Source organism: Teleopsis dalmanni, chromosome 2 (genome assembly GCF_002237135.1).
Source record: "Teleopsis dalmanni isolate 2A chromosome 2, ASM223713v2, whole genome shotgun sequence".
In the NCBI taxonomy this organism is placed as follows: domain Eukaryota; kingdom Metazoa; phylum Arthropoda; class Insecta; order Diptera; family Diopsidae; genus Teleopsis; species Teleopsis dalmanni.
The window spans coordinates 6,722,672-6,749,005 of record NC_051847.1 but is presented as its reverse complement, the minus strand read 5'-3'; the positions used below and the strand labels follow the sequence as shown (position 1 = coordinate 6,749,005).

The following is a 26,334-nucleotide window of genomic DNA, read 5'->3' as shown; positions in this document are numbered from 1 at the left end:
TTGGATTGAATGAGAATACAAGCTATGAAATAAATAGAAACAAAAAGCTTTGTAAAATAATATTATTTTATATATTATTTTTTATTACTAGAAAATTTTGTTTTTTGTTTAGTTTAGTTTATTTTATATACAAGAAGTAAAATTTTTTCTTAAATAAATATATAATATTTAGTAATATTCATTCCGAATTGACGATAAAAGTATACTAGTATGTATGTAAGTTGACTAAAGGATAAAATTGGATTCACTAAATCCTTTCTATATAAGCAAAAACTGTAACACTCCTCAAAATCGTTGTGCAGTTATTTATGCATAAAAAAATGTAATAAATAAATTGTTTGTATGAAGAAAAATATATGTGTCCATTGTCATCGCCTTCATGCAGTTCAATGCCAATAGTACGCAAATCCATGACAAAAATAATCGCATCAGAATGTATCATTTTTGTTCGACATAAAAATTTATTAATATGAAAATGCCGTCTACAAGTTTTAACCGCTGTGACTTCTAATAAAAAATATACATTTATAATAAAAAATTTTATTCAATAATTAAAGTGACTAATCGATGTAGACTTACTGTGTGTAATATTTACAATTAAAAAGGTTAGAATACGTCACAACTTTAATATCAACCGCTATTTATTTATGTATCTGCAGACTGATTCCATGACAGAATTATCTTATTAATCACTTTCTGAAACAGGAAATATTCTCCTGTTGCATGTGTGGTAGCGATACTAAATGGAACAACACCTCTACGTAGATTTATAGTAGACATCATAAAAGAAGCCAACGCTTTTCGCGAAGATATGAAATACTGGAAGCTCGTTTTCCGAAAAATGCACCTTTTCCCGAATTGTGGAGTCTGCAAGTATTTTAATAACGTTCGTAAGAACATCATTCATAAACACTGTTGATGTTCCTATGGCTACAGTGAGTGTTTTAAAAGAATCATCACACTTACTAATACTTCTTAATTTAAATAGATAGTCTTATTTATTGGGAGCAGTAATATAAACAACAACCTTAATAGATAGTAACATAATATACAGTTTGAATTGAGGATCATATAGTATATATAGTTTTTTATCAACACATATACCTTCAACATCTCGCAGAGTAATTATTTTTAGGTCTTGGACTTTTAAAAACAGACAACCATTGTATTATTAAATATTTTTGCAATATATTTGAATTGTTTAAAATGTTTTTTAAAAAAATAAATAATTATACATGTACGTAGAGAACTGTCGTCCGAATCTATTCATTTTTTTCCTTACATCGAAATGGTCATGTTGAAATTTCAATGTCGTTCATTTTCCATGGAATTGCAACAGCAACAGCAACAGCAGTGGCATAAATAAATAACGACTCAAATTGTTGCATGTTGTTTGTGATATTGCCAATAAAAATTTTTTAATAAAAATGTGGCGCCTTTTTGTGAGTAATTCCATAAAATTTAATTTTAAAAACTTTTTTATTTTCAATGCCTGAAATTTTTAATAGTGTTTTAATGGTTTGATATTTTTATTCCGAATTCGAAGTATTTCATTAAGTATTGTATATTAAATTATTGTATAAGAAATTATTTTAATTTCTGAACTTATATTTTAATTATATCAAAATTTTTTCTTCAGCAAAAATTTAAAAAAATATTACTAAAACTATGCTAATATAATCTTTATATTATAACTACGAGACGCCATCAAATCCAATATCAGTAATATTTAAGCAATTTTATTTTGTATTATAGACTAAAATCAAATTTTTTTTTATCTCATATTTTGTTATACTATCAATTTCTTACGAATAAATCGTTACTCTCTCACACTGTAATTTCCTATATGAGATACTTTTGTATGCAGCAGCTTTAAGCAAATCCTTAAACCAGCATAAGAAATCAGATAAGTGAATATTTTTATTACACCTAAGTTATGATTTACTTACACCAAATCAGTACTTTCAGTGCGATATTTTGTCAATAAATATCAATAAGTCGTTAAGCCCTTAAGCTGAAAGTCTTTGGCTTTGCGGTATAACTCAACACTGCATAAATATTTTTCTTAGCAAAGCATTGTCATGCATGCAAGGACTTTCTTCAACTTTAAGTTCATCTGGCTTCGGTATTTCGGTATTTCCTTTAACTCACTAACACGTATATGCGTACGTTTATTTGCGTATGTGTTAGTGAAAGTGTGGTCTTACAGAAGTTTATGCGCTTAAACTTACAAGTAAATACATACAATCAGACAAATCTCTTGAGATATGAAATTGCTTTTCTTAAGAACTCTTACGTTGCTTCCGTTTAATTTTCATATGGCACACAAACGTCTGACGTCTGTCGCCTTCAACTGCATTTCTCCACAGCTAACATAGCACACATTAAAATTTTATAAAACCAACTGCAAAGGGATATAAACTCAATTTAAAAGTTTCCAATAACGTACAGGATATTTTATACATAAAATTTTATTAAAATGCTGATGTAAATTTAAATTTATTTCATAAAATATATACAACTTTTATACAGGATATGAAAGTGTTGTAATTTAATTTATTTAAAAATTTTAAACAATTATATAAACTGTACCCGTAATAAATTTTAAAAGATATTTAAAGAACACTTACTACAAAATAATTTAATTTAATTTAATAATTTTGTATATATATATTATATATATATCTTGATATCAACTTATTAAAAGGTTTCAAAAAAAAAAAACATTTGTAAAAACATTATAATGACGCGAGCTACAGTGCGTATGAGTCACAATATTTTGTGCTGACTTCTTTAGTTTCCTTGTACCGGAGATAACTTTTATGAATGCAATTGAACAACATTTAAAGTATAATGTAAACGCCAAACTATATCTATCTACAAGAATTTCAATACTAAAATAATTTATAAATAAAACTAGACAATCAGGCATTGAAAATACATTGCACATTTTAAGATGGTTTAAGATGGTAATGGTTTAGGTAAATAAATAAGTATATCAAAAAATGCGTTTAAATAGGTACAGGACCTTCAAGTTTTCTTTGCAAGTTATAGTTAAGTTCCTGTTTCCTAAAATGTTACAGAAAGCTGTCTCTTTGATTATCCCACATAATTCTCTTCTATTCCCACTATTCCAATTAATTTGGAATTATTCTATCGAAACGGTTATTCATGATAAATTTATGGTGAAAAAATTGATGGGATATCTGTGGCCATAGGTCACTATAAATAAAGTATTTCAAACGATTGTCTATTGTATAGGAATGACCATCTTTTAATTTGCTTCGAGGGATATAGCGTATGCTGGACTTCGTGTGAAGAGTTTTAAATATTGTTTGATAAAACAATTTATCTATTTTATTAAACTTCTTGTATATCCACACTTTCGCAGAGTATGACTGAATTACTCTACATGCAGCCTGAAATAGAACGATATAGCTTACAGCAGTTTATTGATTTGTATTGAATAATTGTTCTATTTTATATTAATAGAAAGTTTGATTACTTTATTTATTTGCTTTACATGTTATTTAAAAGTAAGAATTGTTGACAGTCCTACTTAAATATATAATTCGAAATTATTTTCGAACTAATGACATTTTTGTTTCATACATATTTATATTAGTTTGCAACAGTGCGCTCTCTTCTAAAAATCATAAGCTATGATCTTAAATTTACAGATGTTTACTTTCATATTCTACAATTAATGTAATGTTTTTAATCTATCTTAAATAATTAAGAGATCTTAAGCTTCCTCGGCAATAATGACAACATCTTTATAGTAGAGCCTGAATACTTTTGCCGCTAGTTTCAATCCCACTTCTATATAATTATGTCGATAAGTTAAGGACAACGCTAGAGTAGTGGTATTTGGTAATTAACTAATTTCAGTTTTTAAATCCTGATTAAACTTTATACTCAGCTATTGTTTTGCAAAATGCGATGTTGTTCTTTATCCTATACAATATAAGTTCGATGATGGTACTATTTTTATTAACTATAAATATTCATTTTAAAATTTATCATCGGTTTTTTTTATCTGTCTTAATAGATTTTGAGATGTGTTTGAGCTGTATTACTCTGTTTAACAAATTGGTTTTCTTTCCTGATTTAGTTCTTACTTATGATCTTCACTATTCTCATATTATTAATAAGCCGCTGTAAAATAATAGGGTTTTTGCATATAATTATAGTGTAACGCTGCTGGTATTAACCCCTCCTTTTTTATTTCCATAAACAATGATTACAAATAGATCATTATATTACAGAACTAATAAATATTTTCTTGTAATATTTAACATTTCTTTTTACATATCAGAGATATGACTATATTATCCCATATCAGAATAATTCTCCAATTGCAGAAATACTTTTCGATTACTAGAAACGTTAGAAATACAGCAGTGTTATAGTCGAAATGCTTTCGAAAATTAATTCGAAATATACAAAATTAGTTCAAAACTACATGAGCTTTGAATGCTTATAAAGATTTCAGATTTTTCTGTGCCCAATTTTTACCATAAGAAAGAAAATAGCTTTAATAGCACAATCGTAATACCATTTACTGAAAATTTTTTGTGTAAACAAATTTGTAAAAATAAATTTGGCAGTAGTGACTGCACTTATACGCTATAACACTAGTACCAATATATTGCAACAACACTTCAAAACACATATATGCTTTTTTAATGGTTTTTTGTATATATTTTTATAAGTAAAAGTATTTTTAATAAATATTAGACCACTGTAAACTAGAACCATTATGTAAACTTGACTAAAATATAAGCCCTTTACCAATTAAGTATAATTGCAGTGCTTCTTGTACTACAGCAAATGAATAAACAAACAGTTAAAAAATGTATAATTACGAATTAAATTAAATAACTTAAATTATTTAAACACTATTAGATATGAAATTGTATACTTTGGTAGTTTAATTTCAAAATTCATCACAAATGCTATATTTTTTATCTTATATTTCACACTTACCTCGTTTCCACCTATTATTTATATTAAATATTTAAATGATTTCTGCTTAGCTAAGAGTGTAGCGGTCTTTGCCGGTCTACTTATCTAGTTGATATTCCTTTGGTGCAATAGTCTATAAGTCCGTCGGAGCCTTATTGTTTATTTGTGTGTTTATTTTAGCCAATTTTGTGTGCATAACAATTTAAAATTCGACAAAGGCGACCGGCCCACCTATGCCAGACAATGCGTATGAATTTCGAAATTCACTTCAGTTGCTCTGCTAATGAGTTCTAGAACGGAGCATAAAAACATTTTCGGATTTTGCTAAATCGTAAATCGTTGCGCTTTGAAGTTTGTGTGAAAGTTCTTGCTGTGAGGTTGTTTGGCGCCTAAAATCGAGTTGCCACGTTCCGCAGTTCGATTGTCTGTTTGCTAGTCGGTTGTGACGGTGGCAAGGTCGAATTTATAGTCGGTGAACCAAATCAATGTAATCGATTGCAGATACATTTCGTTGTTTTCAATGTGCTTTTAGGGATTTCCGTGATTGAGTATACGATTTGCATTTCACGTTTTGGCAGACGTAATAAATTATATGAAACTTGAAATTCATTGATTTGTGTGCCCGAACCGTTATTTGCGTAATTATATTTTGTAAAATTTTTAAGATTTTATTTCATTTAAAAAAATAAATGTTCTTGCATACAATTTGTTACATATATTTGCCATCCATTTTGTAAAATTAAAGTATAAAAGGTAAGTAATCGAAGGAAATGTAAAATCCTTCAACATTGTATTTTTCGCTAAAATATACGGGATAAAGACAATATATTATATATTTTTTTTGCTTTTTTTTTTGAATGAAAAAGTAATATTGTGCATGGAACACGTCTTTCTCCATACTAAAGTTGCCAAATATTCATTCTATTTTGTATTACCATAAATATTCAGTTAAATCTGTCTTAATTTATTGCATTTAGATTAATTTTAGATTTTATGGCAAATTTGTGGCGTATTTCACGAAAATAAATTCAACCAGGAAAAGACAAAATGCAAATGCATTTTTAGCATAAAATAAACTAGAAAATGTGCATTTCTAATGCAATCTAGAACGCTCATATGTTGCACATCTGTCTGGTGCACGTAATTGTATTCATTACGTATAACGTAAGTTCATCCAGACATTTTGAATTTAAAGAGGCTGCATAAATCAACACTTCAAAATAAAACAAAATTAAATTAAATTTTCTTCTCTCAGTTTGTACTCGTTTCTGCCTTTAACACAGAATGAAGTTCCTAATAGAGTAAGAGTTTTGTTTTGAAGAAATGAACAGAGAACTAATAAGTACAATTTTTAAATCAAAAATCTAGTTAAAAAAAATATTAAAAAAAAATATGATTACAGATCTAATTTACTTAATTTACTTAATTAAATTAGCTAAATGGAAATATGATTTATTAATATGCAATATATATCTATGCATATCTGTTTGTCATATGTAAGCTGCTGCACGTTCACATTATTGCAGTTAACCTGAAGAATGATTTTCTATATGTAATCCACACAAAAATAAGTTAACTTCTTTCGATTATTGCAATTATAAACATGGAACTAATCACAACATCAAGACGAATGGCGCTGTTAGTCCAATAAATCTGATTAGGATCCCATATTAAGTTTTTTGTCATTACACTTATCCTATTTGATAATTATTTATCTGACAATTTATTCATTTTTTTTCATTTATATATATTGGTTGAGTTGAGCGCTGACTGCTTGCGAAAGTAGAGTGAAAAGGTTTACTTGGTATATGAGAACAAAAAAATTTGATAGAGCAATGCATATGCAATGTTAGATTTTCAATGTCTAAATTAATTTAATTATGTTAGAATTTTTTGTTTATTATTCATTTCACTTTATTATAATGATTAATTTACATATTATAAATTATATTTTAATTACTCTTATATATCTGCAATGTACATATAAATATAATTATATGATAATCAGGTTGATATTTGTAATTGTATTAGTAAAATAAAAACATTTTTATATTTACTTTGGTAGAAAAGTTTATGATTTAAACTTGTGCCAAAAATTCGTTCACAATTTATGTTTTAGTGGTTTTAAATAAATTCTTTTAAATTTAATTTTAAAACATCCGATAGAAGCAACTAAAAATTCAAATATTTTTCAACATTTTCGTGCTTTCACCTTTTACGAAAGGAAGTGGTTGGCAAACGAAAATCACAAAAAGATCTGTTTAAAATATTATTTCATGTGACTAGAAACTAGATTATGATACTTTAATCTAGTTAATCTAGAAAAACAACAAATCATAAATAACATTAATTGAAATAGTTTAAAACTTCATATTTTCCATAACTTTTAAATTTACAGATATATTATTTAAAAACGTAATCCCAGCAACATTATATTGACTGATGATGATCGGTATCAGCTTTCAAGAAACCGATTCAGTTTTATATATTAGATCATGAAAAATCCATCATTTAAGTTTACACAGTCTAAATGGTATTACAACTCTTCTGTGTTCTAATTCAAAACATCCAAATTTAGTGGAATGTTAAAAGTATCAGTAGCCACAGTGTAACATTGTTCCCCACTAAAACAACCGCTTAGGAATGCATGAAGAAAATTTTCTCCATTGTCCGGAAACTCAAATGAATAAAACTTCAATATATTGGATAGAGATGAGAGTTGAGATAAAGAGGCTTAGTACTTAGAAATGTAAGTTTATTTAAACCAGAAAATATAAGCATAGTTTAGGGAGAAAAAAGTTGAGCGAATTAATGGGCAGGTTAATTTCAGAATTCGAAACCAACACCGCGAAAATCACGATCATAAAGGGGAATGAAGGAAACATCTGATTGCCTCTCATCAAAGTATGTTCAGGTATTAGGCGGCATAAGGTACATGGCTAACAAGATCACAAGATCAGATGAGAGAGTGCTTAGGACTGAAGCATTGAAAGGCAGTTTTTCAATTTTAATTATAAAAATTAGTAAAAATTAAGAATCTTATTATTATTAAGGCTTTCAACTAACACATGAGAGAGAGGGAGCAATATTATGCAGGAAATTCCTTTGTAAAATTTGTGAACAAGTATTGTACTTTTTTTGAACATCCGTGTGATTCAGTTGTGTCTGGTGCCATTTTCATAGATAGAAAATTAATTTAGAATCTAATTTCATGTACAAAAAAGTCGTAAACGTTCTTTTAAGCTGTATATTAGTCTTTAATTCACTAGTCACAAAACAATCATACAGTAAGCTGTTAAGTTGGGTGATAATGTCTTAATAAAACCACCAACAAGACAAGCTCCCTAGTTAATGCAATTACTGATATGTGATTTTTTTGAATGATTCTGTTTTTCATTTAAAAATGTTAATAACTAATATTCACATTCTTAAATTTTAAATAATTTAAAATGTATATTTTGGATTTTCTATTTACGAGAAAAACATTTTCATTTATTTATTTTGAGGTTGAAACAATTTTGTTGCATTTTTAAATTTAGAAAATCCATAAAATACAAAATATTTGGATGGCAAACACTGAAAAAGCATACATTTTTTAAACTATTTTCAGGAATCAGAATAGCCTATAACAAGATTACCAAAAATCATATGCAAAAATATTTAAACAAGAATTGTTAAGTTAAATTTTTACTGAAGAAAAACAACAAAATATTCAATCTCCTGAGAGTTCCGCAAGCATAGAAGGCATGAAGGCAGGTCTAGCACTTAAAGCCATGCACCACACTTGCTTTTACGGGAACCTCTCTGGCTGAAGCGCCGAAAATTGCTGTAGAAACTTTCGCTGCATGCTAAATAATGCAAATGCACTGTTGGTTCCATAAACAGGCAATTCCTGTTGCTTAGGCAGTTAAGGACGATTGAACGACGGCTGCAGTGGCAAAAATAAATCCACATTTCACATTGCATGCAAAATGTGTAGCATTTGTTGCCAACTCTGCTACCCTCTGCATCTGCATCTGCACTTGTTTTATTGCTCACATCCGCTTGTGTTTGATTTCAGGTTAGTTTTGATGGCGAATTTATTTCTTCCACAAAAACTTGCACAAAATATCGAATTTCATGCGAGTAGCAACTGGCGTGCAATACAAATGATGCATATTCGATATTTGGATTTTATTTATTTCTTATTTGACTATTACCACTTGGGGTCTAACAAAACGTTCGAAAAATTTTATAACCAAAAAATTTAAGAAGAATTTTTTAAGAATTTATTCTGCTATGGAAAAACGATTTTAATAACTGTTTTGCCAAACTATAACACGTAACCACATACAACCAGACAGGAAATTTTAATTAAAAGTAATCCAAACTTCAAATGCAATTCCTTCAAAGTATTTCTGTTAGTAAAACATTTTTTTATTAAATTCTTTAATTATTCAAAGAAACTCTCTTTGACCTTTCGAGTACAAGGAAAGCAGAAGAATTTAAAGCAGAAGAAAATATCTTCGAGATATACAAAATAAACACAGCGACTACAAGCAAAATATTTCATATATTGTTTACGAAAATCAATTCAGAACACTTAAAATTGCACTTGTGTGAATGCAATTTTAATGCAAATAATAACAAAAAATTTTATTCAAAATTGCACCCACGAACTTATGGAATCATGCGTGATTGCCTCAGTACAGTGCAATAAATGGGTTTCCACATTCCAAACTCCGTTAGCAATGTTGAGGAACAACAATTATGGGTAATGTTTGAGCAAATTAGAACCGAATGCCATTCATTTAAACTGCATTTTCAAGTACGAGCTTTTTATAAAGAAACTATTCATTAAAAACAAAAATATCTAGAAAATTTATTACAAAAGCATATCATGAAAAGCAATCATAAATCCAATTGAATGATTTCTTTATGAAATATAAATTCTTCAAAGTAGTTGAAAATTATTATTTCTCCAAAAACTCACATATTATTGAGTAACTGGATACATGCATATTGAATGGAACGTAATAGCAGTTGAAATGGTTAGATCGGACTTCAAAATTCACATAAATGACCAGAAACTTCTATATAAGTCGCGATATGCGAAATATTAAGGTGCATTTATATAGTTAAAATATTAAAATAAATGAAATGTAACAATTATTATTTAACATTGAATTAATTTTAATTACAACTAAATAAATGCGTAGGAAAAATATTGAAATATAACCATCCCACAACCAGCTCAACGAACGCATACCAACAACTGATTCCTTTTCCATTATCTTCATTGGCAATAGGGCTGCCTTTGTATCATTACTGTTAATAGAGTTGCTAACTTAACATATATAAATTTAATGCTGAATGACTTATTGACTACACGCTAAAACCATGATGGTGATAGGTCACTTTGATGATTCAGCTAACTTATAATTCGAATGCTTTCTAGAGTTCGAACAGTACACTGTGCTATTGCCGCGATGCTTTAAAAGTATTCTAACAAACGTGTTAGGTAGAAGTTTTCTCGGTTCAAAAGAGGTGAAATCTATTAAAGATTTTTTTTGCCTTCGTACAGAGTAATGCAGAGTAATGGACTTCAACATATGGAAAATTCTTTTTTAACTAGTCTGATAGAGATAACTGAGGCAAACCTATCGGATCCTCTTAATTTCATCTACAAAACCAAATAGTTAATCAATGACAACACACGGAATTATTATGAAAACAATAGTTAGTCTAGTTAGCGTTCTGTTTTGAATTTCTAGCACAACAAAATTCCCTAATGTGTAACCTTATGTTTTGAAGATGTAAATTTGTAACTTAAATCATGGGATCTATCACAATTGGATTTTCTTTAAGAGATTACAAAATCATTTTAATGCATACAATCTTCCATTCTTTTAATGACAAAAGAATAAAGATTCATAACTCTTCTGTAGCCCTACCGATATATCAAAAACTCACCTATTATAGAACCGTCAAAAAAGAACAACGGCATACACTCTTTACGATCGACTGACTCAAAAATCCATATGTTACATCCATGACCAAACTACGCGACTTCCTGCATAAAGCAAATATTACACATTTTATATAAATAACACTAGATATAAGGGATACAGATATGCTGTTATGCAGTTCTGCAACTGCAAAATGTTTTTATTACCCAGATAAGAATAAGCAAAAAAACTGATAATCCCGGTAGCGAAACTAGTGCATATTTAGTCAGGTTTCTATTCATTGGTATTTCTCTAGAATAAAATAGATATAAAAATAAACTTTTGTTTGCGTAAACTTATTCTATTTTAATATATTAAATGTCAAAGTCAAAACGAATTTCTTGGAATAATACCTAAAGTACAAAACTATTTTATCAAAAAAGTGAAACGACAACAAATACTATATTTTGTGGTAAATTATAATTTATTAATAGTACTTGCTTTGTCACTAAGTATTTCCCCTATCTTAAACAGATATTTTATACATTGAATAATATTTTAGTAATTATTAAAAATAAGTATTTTTCAATCAAGTCATATCATTGTGTAAAAATAATACATTACCTTAATCATTAGGTTGAAGGTAAAAAATTTTTAAGTAAAAACTAATTAAGCATTATTTAAATTAGTAATTAAGTCAGTGGAAAATATTTCTTTATAAATATTATTTAAAACTGAATAAATTAAATATGATGCATTACTAATATTTTACTATAAAGATACATTTATTACCTTGTATATGTTTTACAATATTTTAAAGTGGAAAATGTATATTTAACTATTGAGTTCAATAATTAATCAACGAAATTGATAATATCTTATTAACTCACTAACGTACATATATTAATATATCTCTAATGAAATATATCAAAAGTTTAACAATTTTGAGAGTACACCTCTCTCGCACTGCATGCCTATCTATGCTAATCTATTTTTTAGTTTAAAAAAAAATATTATTAATATGATTTTCTAATTAATGAACGCAGTCTACTCGTATTTTCAAATCGTGCTTTTCCTAAGCTAAAAAAGTAAGTAAAAGTTTTATTTTATATAGAGCATACGTCAAATATTATTATAGAACTATCCAATTGAGTTTCGTAAGTCTGTATTTAATGATCATTGTATACAGTATATTTATTCAATGCTGGGTAATATCAGAACTTTGATATAGATGTTCATAACATCTGGGCTCTAAGTTATAGGCAGTAATTTCGGGTACGTCAATATAACTTATATTATTGTTTCCTTCTTTTTTAGGTGACTCCAACAATTTTATTAATTTGTCCTTAACTGAAATTAATCTGCTAGATACTTTTTATTTTAATGCTGTAGTTATAAATGTATTTAAGTATTGACAAATTACCAGCGCTCTACACTAGTATCTATGAAATTATATTTACGGGACTTTCATAACTGCACCTTTATATTTTATAATATTTTTATAATATACAAATAAATTCTTATCATATTAAAATGTACTGAAAATCAAAAATAAAAATTATAGGGGATTTACGGGAATTTTATGACAATTCTGTAAACAATCATTTGATTGTTCTTGGGAAAAGTTACGAAAGTTTATCTTCAATTTCAAGTAAATGTTATCAAGTATAAGTCAAAAAAAAACATCACTTTTTTTTAATATTTTTATTTATTAACTGCGTTTTTACTAAAAGTTAATTTCGTATAATTTATTATCGTATATATTAAGTTGAACAAAATTTTTAAGGTTTTCAGGTTTGTTCATTTAATCATCACTCTCACTATCGAAGAAAACAGTCATGACTATCGCATTCAAGTAAAATGCAATCAACCTGAGAAGCCTATAAACATGGTTATAAACATTGTCCAAAAGATATCAAATCTTCTATCGGTCTAAGATGAGCACTTACACACAAAATGAAACACAGTTTCTAGCTCTTTAACAGAGCCACTAGCACTACAAAAGTCATTACGCAGTAGATCAAGTCCGTAAATATGTACTTTTAATACACTGTGCTTTGTTGACACCAATACTGTGGTACTAAGTAGGATCCACTTTAATTGATACAGCTAAATTCGACTAATGAGTCTTAAACGTCTTTTTAGCTATCGCCAGCTTGGAGTGAGTGGGACACCAATGTTTGGCGAATTTCAAAAATCAACGTTCCGGTTAGTCTGCAGTTATCCAAAATATCCGTATGTTGAGTTATCTATACTAACACTAACAAGCGAAGCCAACTCATTGTTGGAAATCTGACATTCCCAAACCATTTGAGACTTAGCTAAAGCGCTTACTAGAAATATTTGCCTCACTTATTATTGCTCAGGATATATTTGGCTGCATGGTGAATTACTATTACTTCCACCTGAAAGACGTTCTAGTGATTTGGAAACAGTCAGAAAAATACCAATTTTCAGGAAATGGAACAACAATAATTGTTGTATAAAACCAGAAATTGATATGAAGTTGAAGATATCAAAGCTCTTCTACAGTAGTGAGAACCACATGTTTTACTTTACGAAAAGTTAGCAAAAAGCAAACCTGGAATGTATATTATACGATTATTATATTTAATAGTTAGTCAAACTATAAAAGAAAATAAAATAAATAAGTTAAATACAATAAAGAAAATAAATTAGATTTGTAAATAATAAATCTAACCACGCTTTAATTTGAATCTTGTATCTTACCTTATCTGACTTATTTAAAAAACGCACGGAACATAATGTAAATAAAGGCACTTTATATGGATTTAATGAGCAAAATAATTATTTTCATATGCGTTCTATGTATCCGTATTTTCACTTTTAAACAACGCAAAAGAGTTAAATCTAAAATTAAATATTAATATGCATTTTATTTATTACCTCACATTTACTGTTGTCTTTTTAAATACCTAAGCTTAAGATATTTATATGCTTATTAAAAAGCATACTTGCATAAATAGATCAGATAAAATATATGCCAAACAAAAAAAAAATTTAAACAATCTTCAAATAAATATTAATTATATAAATATTAAAAAAGGGGTTATTAGAAAAACCAAACTTGTCGTATGGATAAAAGAGGCAACTTATCCCACGGATGCTATTTACCTACAGTTTATAAAAAATGTGATGAAAAGGAATAATATTGTTAAGAAGCTTTTTTTTTAATTTGAGCTTAAGAATATTTTAGGTAAACTTAATGGATGCTCTTTAAATATTGTAATCGCAAAGGCTGTATATATTGATCATTACTTCATTAAAAAAACTTCTCACATTATTTTAAAGTAAGTGCTATGAGAAATATTTAAATTGAATGTTTAACTTTACATGATTGGTCTTATATTTTTTTTTTAACAATCCTGTATTAAGTCCTTCCTCTTAGAATACATACTAAGCTTAATGACTTCATATTCAAATGAGTTGTCAATTATCGCATGTTCGTATATAAGATTGTTCTACAGTTCTGGAGATTAGAATATTTTAGAATCGCACCTTACACAGTAGAAGAATCAACTATATGTATTCCTGTCCGATACATAAAAGAAGAATGTGACAACATTATCAGCTGATGGATATCTCACATTTTTTTTAAGGAAGCAATGTTCTAAACAAATTACTCTACATTCTAATTCTATGCCATGTCAGAGACATTTCGCCGTTTTAGTCTTCTTAGTTGTTGCTTTCTTTTTTATTTGTTCAGCGACTGTAGACAATTTAAGAACGCGGTATATATCGCTGTTCATAATGCACCATGGCGCTTTTAAAATGTTCCGTAGAACCTTGTTCTGGAAACGTTGAAGTATTCTCATATAACAATGTTCTTATTGGTTAAACTTATATTAGATCCTAATAAAGTGATCTAAATTTTTTCTATAACTCAAATATCCATATAATATAATTTTTTGAAAGAAATGAAAGAAATTGTGTCGCAGAAATAAAACTTAAATCCATTAATATATCTTGTCCATTAACTTACAAATATTGTTTCTACAATAAAAACGTATAAATATTTTGTCAAAATGTAGAAAAAGCAATATACACTCATATAATAAATTACCAATATCTGATTAGAAAATTGAACTTCTGATAAAAACCACACAGGAGATAAGATAATGAAGGTCGTTCTGTTAGAACTGTTTTATACTAGTCACATATATTGCGATACCCCGTATGTATGTATTCTCTTTAGTCTGAAAGAAATACCAACACAAAATTCTGTACAAAATTTTCGAAATAAAATTGTTTTTATTTTTATAAATAATAGAAAAAGGAAGTAAACTCAGATATTTCGAATAAAATTTTATGTACACAAAGCGAGAAATAGAAAATCGTGCGGTCAAAGAATTCGAAAATCAAAAAACACAAAGAAATTGCCAAACAAAATGAACAATTATAAACTTCTGGCGTGTAAAAGCACAAAGTATTTAGATAAACACAAAATTTATTTTTTTAATTTATTAATTTTGTATATAATTGTTTTTTTTTTTTGTGTGTTTTGCTGTTGTTTTTACTAATTTTAATTATTTTCAGTTTGACTCAAAAGAAAAAAATTTGTAGCTAATGAGCTATAATCAGCATCAAATAAAATTTCTAAAACAATATATCATATTCATTTTATTTTTATTGCAATATGTTTTCTTTAAAGACAAATTATCAAGTCGGTTATATAGTAGAAGTAATAGAAGAAAAGGAAAATGAAAGATCCCAACCGCAAAAGACTGATCATTTTTCATTACAACAATGCGAGTTTTTACAAAGCAAATGACTTTGGAAAACTTAAAACATTTTTCTAATAGATCTGGATTATAGGTCTTGAAGTCTTGATTTAGGACTCAATAACTATATGTTATCTTATTCCCATATATCAAAGACAGTCTCTGTGGACAATAATTTTCCTTGGCAAAATATATCGATATTGCAAGGTGGCTTAAGCGGAAATCAAAGTAAAACCAACAAAATTGTTTCGAACACATCAAAAAAAAAGTATAATGTATATAATGGATTATTTTAAAATACAATAAAAACACTTTTAATAATATATTGTTTATTATCTGGCTCATTGTGTAAGGGTTCTTTTTAACTTTGTACAAAAACTTATCGTTAACGCGATTTGAGTTCAATATAGATACAATTTCAGTTATGAAAAGTAATAACGTTTTATCAAGTTCCAAATATAAATTTATACACCTTGTCTTTTTGCTAAACACTATATAAGAAAACAACAAGCCTCTTTCTAAAGTTTCCAATAATACAAGTAACACAACAGCATCAATCTTCTGTTTAAAGTGCAGACTATTAATTTTGAATGTCATTCAAGTTGCTTGAACATGCTCACATTCAAGAGTTGTCGTTCAAGCAAAATTTTTGAAGAATAAGGTTGTTTACGCGCGCTGTAAGTGTGTTCCGCACACTGTAAATGCAACACTGTAAATATGCTCTTGAATGACGAATGAATGTTTTTGCGTGACAGAATATCATTCACAACATGTTGGCGAGAATCTAAATAATGTGCTCACCAAAATTTTCTTAAATTTTCTCTCTTGAATGACACTCAAAAATGATGAATCTGCCCACCGGTTAAATCATAAACTAAGAAAATTGATTAATGTTTATATATCAAAATATTTAATTTATACTATTACAATTCTACAAATTGAATATGAAATTTACAAGCAAGCTTTCATCTGTCAAAATATATTATTCGACAGCTTAGAATAGTGATGCCAGTTCATACTTTTGCTTTGACTATAGGTCTCTTTCACTCATAGTTACTCATAGTAAAACTCGAGTAAAACACAAGTAAAGTACAAACTGAGAGCGTAACATAAATGAAATGCTATTTTTCGCTCTTTACACAGATTTTCATGCAACTGCTTTGTGTAGTCTGGTGAGAACACCAGTACCGCGCAAATAAACAATACAAAATTTTAAATTCAAATCAAAACAGCTGATTCACACATCACACAAATTTTACTTGAAATAAAATGTAAAAGTAAAGTCTGTGTAGCATTTTTAAATTTTGACAGGGATGTTACGCTTTCTCAAATGCTCTCATTTACTCAAAGCTGGTGGGACGAGCTTGTGTTACTCAAAGTTACTCGTGGAACAGACCTTATATGTAACGATATATGCTGAGTTAATGGTGACTTTAAAATAATATAAAATGATATAATAAGATACTATATAAGATACTCATTCTCACAATTCATACGACCGATTATAAATGTCAGCATTTCTCTATGTACTCGTATAATACACAACATTTTAATATGTTTGTATCTTTTGTTTATTTTTAGATATTTTTGCTGCATTAAAAAACGAATTGTAGATCGTGCCATATATGCGCTATCAGCTGAAATATTCGGTATAGCTCAGCGCCGAGCCACCACAAAGTGGCAAAAACGCTACAAGCCAAAACGCGCCAGCAAATAAGAAAGAAACAACGCGGCGATAGTTGCTGGCTAATAAAACGCGTGAAAACGGAAGAATTTTTGAATTTTTTGGCGAAAGAAAATTTGAATTGAAATATTAAAAATGAGAAATAATGATCAAATTATCCACATATATAATGAATATTAAATCAATTTTCGCTTAAGAAAAAATGTGAAAAATATATATTATAAATTAATATCAAACGAGAATAGAAGCGTATAGCAAAAGGCAGAAAAATCTTTTAAAAAATGCTTAAAATATTTTTAAATTTAATTTATAAAAATAAAATATCTTAGAAAGCAGCGTGGCGCCTTATTACTAAATACATTTAAGTGTAAGTGCAGCAGAATAAAAAAAAAATAATACAATATAAATCACTAAGATATATGGAATAATAATCCAAAAATATTTAAAGATATTCTCTCAAATTAAAAAATAAATTTCATTTAATTAAAATTTAAAAATTCATTTCTTTAACACAAACCAAATAAAGTGCAATAAATAAAATTTAATAAAAGAAATATATGTTTTTATGTTTAACAGTGAAAATTTAAAATAAATTTAAAAATTGCGTATCGAAGCAAAAAATAAGTTTTTACAGTACACAATCATAATATTTTATGATTGAGAACCCGCGTTGGTTATATATAATATATAATTTAATGGAATTTTTATAAAATCAAAACCATAAATTTCACACACACTCGAGTGTTCTTTAATACTTCCATTGAATTTCATTGAATTCCATTGAATTCCATTGAATATAATTTATACATTTCTATATCGAAATTATTGGATTACGGCATCAAAATAGGTACCCGTTTGCGTGAAATCAAACCTCTTAAAAACAACATGATTTTTATTGATGACTCAGAACCGGAAGGGGGTAAGTGTGCACCCACAAATTTAATAATAAAAGCATTTGTTTGTATACTGATAAGATTTGCAGTAAAATATAAATAAAAAATCGCATATATATGAAATATTTTTCGTATTAAAACATTTATATTTTATATTTATATATGGACGTTTTGATATCGACTACAAGCAAACAATTCATAGAAATATTCGCAGTCGAGCTATTAAACCAAACTTAACAAAGAAAGTTAAGTTAGGTGAGTCGTAGTGTCAAATTATCAGAATTGATAAGAAAGCGAATGAAATGAAATACTTTTAAATTCGATTTTATTAACAATTAAGGCAAACAGTGGAAAATATATAGTCAGAAATCAACTGAACGCAAATTTATATATGTAACTTTAATATTAAATGTTTATGTAAAACACTTCTTAAATAAAAAAAGAATGTTTGAAAGTGATTTTCTTATATGTGAACAATTATTATTTTAAATAATAATTTTTCCTAGAAGGGTTTGAACAGTAATGTAGAAACAACAACTACAAAATTTGATTAATTTATTTAAATTTGGCTAACCATACAACACTGCTTCAAGTACCAAGTACTCATCATCAGTGATCTTAGACAATTACTTTGCAAATACTTAGCAAAATTAGCCATAGGTGTGGTAGACCGTACGTTTTCGAAAATGTCAAAATCATATAGATAGCTAATTGAAACTTCTATCTTATGTACTTTTTTCTGGATTTTCGAATTTTTTCTTCAACAAAAGATACATAAAGACTTTGATGAATGAAGTAGTTTAAATTCTACTACGTAGATTCGATTACAGTTCTAATTGGAATTGTACTTGTTTTTCAACCTTCAACCTTGTTGTACGATTACTTGTCAGCTCTTAGTGATATCATATCTTAATGACTCAGGATATATCTAATGTGAGTATCGAAAAACAGTAACATTAAAGTTACCTGTACTAACAACAAATTAGACAGACTTTCAGTACCACTAATCCTTTCATGATCTCAGACAGAAGTGATATTGGAATACCTATCGCCACCTGTTAATCATTGTTGAAAAATAGTGTGATTCAAGAAGCCAACATGTTATAATGAGAGGAAATCAGAGATATCACTGGTCTTCCAACAGAAAAAACCTCTAAAGCTGTGGTTTGCTTAACCAATAGAATTGTAGAAGTATTGTAGTAGAAGTATTTTAGAAATTGTGGAATAAAACGTAAGCCCAAAGCTTTTACTGCAACTGTCCAACTTATATAGCAGCTTCTTTTTTAACTGTCCAATTTAGAAAGCAGTAAACCTAATGTTTTCTAATTTTTTGTGGAAGTGTCTAGACCTGGAACATATTGTAAAATTTATTAGAGCTTTCGTATAGTTCTATAAGTAAAAACAGTTAAATAACTATGCTCAGCAATGGTATTACAATAGATCGATAGTGTCTAAGTCATTCTGAACTGAACTGAATGCCACAATAAACGAACCGTACTTATGTTGTTATATACTTAATGTTTTGTATATAATATCATCAAATCGGATTCGGAAATTTCAGTCCACATATATTATTTTCCACATAAATGCAATACATTTCTTATGTCACTACAATCTTTTATTCCGACTAGTTTAAGTTTTGTGAATGACTAAGCCATCCAGTCTTTCTAAAAATTATCTGGTAATTGAAATAATAGTTTGTATAAAAAATTCCTAATAAATTTTCAACAGCCGAAGTGTGAAAAAATAACAGAAATTAAAAATTGTAAGAATTGTAAAATTTTAATGTGTGCTCCATTGTTTTCTACGAAAATTTCACAAATTCTCAAGTTACTTTCGCAAGAATATTCATTAAATTTTAAGAAGAAAGTGCAAATATTTCAACCCCTTTCTGATTAAATTACTTATTTATTTAGAGTGAATCATTAAGATGTCGAGTCACGTGCTACCCAAATTTTATTATCAAGGGCATTTTAGGAAACACAACGGAAGTTCTACACAAAATCACAAATAAACAATACTGAAATAATATAATAACATTTAAAGAATAAAAGTAAAAGAAATAAAATACATTAGATAAAATAACATCATTAGCACATAATTAAAATGTAATAGAAATCAATGATTGCTTAAAGTAAGATAAACTGAATAATATTTAATATAATTTTTATACGAGTATATTATAATCTTTGTATTACTTTTATATACAAACAAAATAATTATTACTTAATTGTTTATTTTTTGATGTAGCATTAAAAATATTTGAACTATTAGTATCTTGCTTAAATTTTTTTTTCCGAAAATTAGATTTAACTTTTAAAAACTTCTACTTTTATTTACAAATTTATTTATTTATTTTAAATCTTATTAAATTTATTTATTCCCAGTATTAAATTGAAAACTCTTTTATATATGTTCCGTTTAACATATCTGTTTTCGTTTTATATTTTTCGTAATCTTTCTTTAACCCAAACATAAAGGCAATAAAATAGATGCCGGATATTTGCTCACAAAATCAAGTTTCGCACTTCTTTTCTTTTCTATATAGAAATCCTATTTTTGTTAACAACAATTCGTTGTGATTCACCCCTAAATTATTATAAAATATATTGAAAATGAAAACTTATTCACAATTGTTAGTAATTTAAGCTTATTTCTAGTTAATTTGATTGCTAACAGTTCGTTCATATAATAACAACAAATTTTATTCTCCAAAATTGGACTAAATTAATCCTTTTTTAAACTTTTTAGCAGTTGACAGCGGGCAACTGCCATTTCCTGGCTTTGAGCAGGAATCCTCAATGCAGCTCAACGGAAAAGCTTAAATGTTGAAATTATTTTCACACAATAAAATACGTTTTGGTATCCTTTTAACAGTTTTACATATATATTTCATTCCGTCTGTTTATATTTTATTTTATTTGTTGGTAGCAAATTAAGTTCACTACACCCGACACCCTTTTTCAGTCTAGCAACGCCCAGAATTGATTCAAGTTGATATTTAGTTAAGTTTTTATCTAACATATTCATATATATGAACTTCATATTATATAGTTTAAGAACTGATAACACATTTCGCAAAAAAATAAGCTTATATTTGGAAAAAATTAAAATTTGGATAAAATAATTAATGAAAGAGCTACAAGAACTCTTTTTGAAGCATTTAAAACTTTCATTCAGATGATATCAAAGCAATCTGAACTTATACCGTAACCTGATCTAACCTAACTAGAGTATTTTTCTTTCACATTTAATATTAAAAGTATTTATAAATTATTATTAAAAAATTATTTTAAAAAATATATACTAATATTAAATATTTAAAAACCTGAATTTTTATATTTATATATCGAAATATTTTAAATATTTTGTAAACTAATTAAATTTAATAGTTGTTAAATTTATTTTAATTTTATTTTTTAATGTTTAGTAGTCGCATGTTGAGGCAGAAATTATGTTGCTCATACGCCAACGTGCCCAATAAGCAACATGTGTGAAAAATTTTTTTTATAGAATCCAACAACAATAACAACAATTTTATTAAAAATATTTGTGTTTAGTCAAGAAAATGCGGAAGTTAGAAATTTCAATAAGACAAAAACGATAATCTAAATTGTCTGCAATTGTTTTAAGAAATATACAATACATCACACATATATGCTTTATGTGATAATTATTTATATAGCTACGTGTACATATAATAAATCAAAATCGAGTAACACATCTATTTTCACAATATAAATATTTCAATAATATTGGAATGAAAGGTCATTTCCTTCAAATTTTGAAATAGCTGTTTTATTAAGATTTGTACTACAAGTAACTTAAAACACACATTTTTTTATAAAAAGTCAAATAAAAATCTTTCTTTATTTTTGTTGTATATGAAAACTATAAAACTGTTATCTATGAAAGCTTGATTAGAATTTACTTTAAATATTTCATGTGAAACTTATTTACCATTACCATTTAATTCATTTGTGTAGAGCAACAATATATATTGACTACACCTTTACAGTCATAAACTTTATTAAAATTGATTATTATCATTTATTACCCGTACGTCAACATTTAAAAATAAAAATGAAGTTATTATAACATCCCTGTGCTAATTTTTTATTGATGGCTTAACATTTAAAATCTCATGAATATAAAATCCTATCCGACCTATTACAAAAAAAAAGAAAACAACTTATACATATATAATTTTAAATGGTTATATTTTTAATATGAGATTTGTGTTATAAATATTTTGTAGATAGTCATTGATTCAAAGGTGAATATTATCGCCGTTCACTTTTCAACACGCAATATAATATAATTTCACTTCTAAAAATTTTGAATTTTATATACTACGTTTCATTAAAAACCATTCAAAAATTTGTTAGTGACGCAGTCTTTTGCCGCCTTCATTTTGCTTCATCAAACGTTGTCAGTGGGTTTAATATATATACTAAATAAAATTATTTGTATACAATACATATAAACATGTACATTTATATATATGCATATATATTATATATGTTTGTATGTGTAAATATATATTTGTATTTATATATATAAATGTATATGTATATTTATATATATGATTTTCTATCAATTTTTATTTGTAATGGCGTCAAAAGATTTTCATAAATATGTGCTATAATGATTTTCGTCTTCTTTTGTGTGTTTCAAGGTGAACGTCAAAATTCTTTCTCGTCCATTTTAATGAAAATATTCTTTATAATGCGTTGCTATTGTATTTGGAGGTTAACAATTAAAATATTTTTCAGCACATAAAGAAAATTATTTTATGAAAAAATTAATATCAATCATTTGCCGAACAAATCAATTAAAATTGTTAAGAATTTTTATTATAATTAAGTTATAGAATGAAGATAGCTATTACATATATATGCAAGAATAGGATTATGTGGTGAACAATCAGTTTTTTAATAACTCTTTACAGAAGAATATAATGTTATTACAATATGCTTTGCTATGTTAAGTTAAATTATGTTATGTTATGTTAAGTACATCTGTCGTAATATTAAAAAACATAACATAATAAGATTTCTATATAAAGTTAATTACATTTAAATCAAATTTAAACTAGTTCAGTAACTCACAAAAATATATATTTTATATAAAAATTTTTCACAAAACAAAAAAACAAAAATTTAATAAACTCAATTGATATTTAAGCAATGCATTCGTTGTGGTTGTTCTGTTTCGATTGTTTTGATGACTCAATTAAAAAGCATTTTCAGAATTCAATTTATAATGTTTAAATTTGTTTATGGCGTAATTGCCAATGATACAAAATAAATTGTAGTCATGCACAAAATTTTTCCGCCACTTAAAAATCCCAATACTAAATTAATATGTCGTACATATGCACGGATGCGCGGATGCACGGATGCGGATATTTTCATGTTTACATTTACTATTGTCAAATGTCATTGCTGTGATTTGGGTATTTGTATTGCTTGATTTGTTTATTGTTCACAAATATATAATTTGAATTTTGGAGTAGCTTTGCTATGTTAATATCACATTGAAACACTATTAACACTCAACAAATAGAGTTATATTTCTAAAAAAAATGTTGTTTAACAAGGAACTTTTTGGGTGAATTACTATTTAGTTTGGGTGAAGTATTTCTAACCGAAACCATAAATAAATATATATTTTAACCAAATAAAAATTGTAATGCTACCTTTTTTAAACTAAGTTTAATATAGTATAGAATTTATATTAATATTTTAATAAAAATAAGTTTATTAAAATGTTACTTGCATTTTAGTATTGTTTGAAATTGAAGATAAATTCTATTAAGTTAAAAATTTTATACTCTAAAACAAATCAATATGCTAAACATAATTTTATCTGTTTACATAATTTTATCGTGTGTAGTACTTATGTTATATCTCGTCATTTTATCACTAAGATGTGGTATTCTTTACATAAAAACAACATATTTTTGTATCATTCACTATACTCATATATAAGTATACATATTTTTGATTTCTAGTTGATTTTGAGCCTTTTCCGAGTTAGTGCATCTGGGAACTCTTACTCTTCGATAGCTGGGGGTTTCTGCAGAGTCCCACTCATCTCCCTGATTAATTTGTGTATTCCTCATAAGCTTCGAGATTATTCAATGACTGATCTAAAATCTGCGTACAACCCCGTGCGGTTAGTGATTACTCTGAGATTAGGTAGTGCTATGTAGGTTCAGGGCTCTATCCCTTGTATATTTTTGACCGGATCTATTCTAAGATCTCTTAGCATGTCATTCGTGCGGATGTGCAGTAATTTAGAACAGCTAGGCCTACCTAATTCAGGTTAGATTAAACTAAATGAACCCTAAATATGACAGCTGTATTAGTTAGAAACATGTTTGGTAAAGTCATCATCTTTCTTAAGGGGTCTAAAGGTCCACGTACCTTCTTTCGGATTTTTGGCCTGATAAGCTTGAATAATATTTGTCCAAATTTTCGTAGTTTCATATGTTTTTGTGTACATTAAAATTTTATTATAATTTTTTGAATTAATTAAAATGCATTATAAAATTAAGTGATAATTCTAATTCAATCATGTTGAAAATTTATGATTTAGACTATTTGATTTAGTATATTTGATCATTTGAAATTTAATCACTGAAAATTTCTTTAATATTTATATATTTTGCTAATTCCGAAATGAAAACATAAATCAGATTCTCTTGAAACAAATCATAAATAATGAAAAATTCCAATCAAATTGCAATATTTGCATAAATTTAATTATTCAAAAAGTGAATGAATATGAATGTGATAACATGAGCCTTCTCAATGGAATTTTATGAAAAATAATAAACAACAACAAAGCCACCAATGCTGATTTCAGCTAATAAATACAAAATCTCATAAATAAATAAATACATACATTAACTCACCTCAATGCATGCAGACTCGAATGCAATCAACTGCACTCATATCCTTTCACTACTGACAACGAAACTGTATAAAATTAACAACAACAACAACAAAAAAAGCTAAAATTCAATTTCCATAACTCATAATTCGTCATTTTTAATGATGTGCTGAGTACTACTTTAGCAGAAGCAACCAACAGAACAATAACATAAGCACACAAATACAAACACGAGCACAAACGCAAACAAAAACAAAAACAAATAAAACGAATCAAAATCCACTTCACAGAAATTATTGCATTATGGAAATTTCCGTATAAATATTTTTGGCGCGCAAATGCAGGCACATGTTAATCAATTGCAATGCAAACACAAATACCAATACCAATACAAATACAAATACAAATACAATCTCGGCCAAAAATGTGTAAATAAGTGAAATGCACTTTCCAAAACATTTAATTTTAATTTGCTGGCTTTTATCATCGCACTTGTCTGCCTATTTGTTTATAGTTGTCTGTGCATGTATGTGTGTGTGTGCATAGTATGGAATTTTTGCGTGCCTTTGTTTATGAATGGCGGCTTATGTAAATCACTTGCAAATATTTTATAAATTTATTTGCTTACATTTGCATTTATGGTAGAAAGTAGTTTTTAAGTGCCTACGTAAATATTTATGTATATGTGTGACAGTGTATTTTCTTCGATGTGTGTGTGTAAGGATATTATATTGATTTATAAAAAGAATTATATTGTGAACTTAATAATTTATAGTCTCTGGATTTGATTGCAACTTAGTTCTAAATAATAACTATGTAAAGTATAAGTAATTTCATTTGAAAAACGTTACGGTTTTAAACGATTTCAATTATTTAAGCTACAATAAATAAATATATGTAAATGTATTCAATTAAATATACAAATACGTAATTATCCTTTATGTTACAATTTTTAATGTAAATTTTTTAATAAACATCAGCTCCTGTCGCTATTTTATTTATTTGACAACCCATATTACCATCAGGGTTGTCAAACCAATCTGCAACCCAACAAAAGAAATAATAGCTTTAAAGACACTCAAAAAACTCTTGCTCCAGAACTCTTCAAAAAACACATCAAAAAACTATAAAATAGAAAACTTCATTCTTACAATATTAAAAAGTTTATTTGTCGATATCCAGACACTTATAAATTAAACAAAGATTATCATGACACATCA

At 27.2% G+C, this 26,334-nt stretch overlaps 1 protein-coding gene across 1 annotated transcript in view; it reads left to right on the top strand.

Annotated features, from left to right (window-relative positions):
- The first annotated feature begins 18,032 nt into the window (after positions 1-18,032).
- The window catches only part of LOC119679178 (death-associated protein kinase related-like), a 35,755-nt gene continuing 27,453 nt past the window's right edge, over positions 18,033-26,334 (top strand). The window contains exon 1 of the mRNA XM_038091383.1: positions 18,033-18,240. Coding sequence (XP_037947311.1) covers positions 18,207-18,240 — 34 coding nt within the window. The 5' untranslated portion in view covers positions 18,033-18,206. The remainder of the gene's footprint in view (positions 18,241-26,334) is intronic.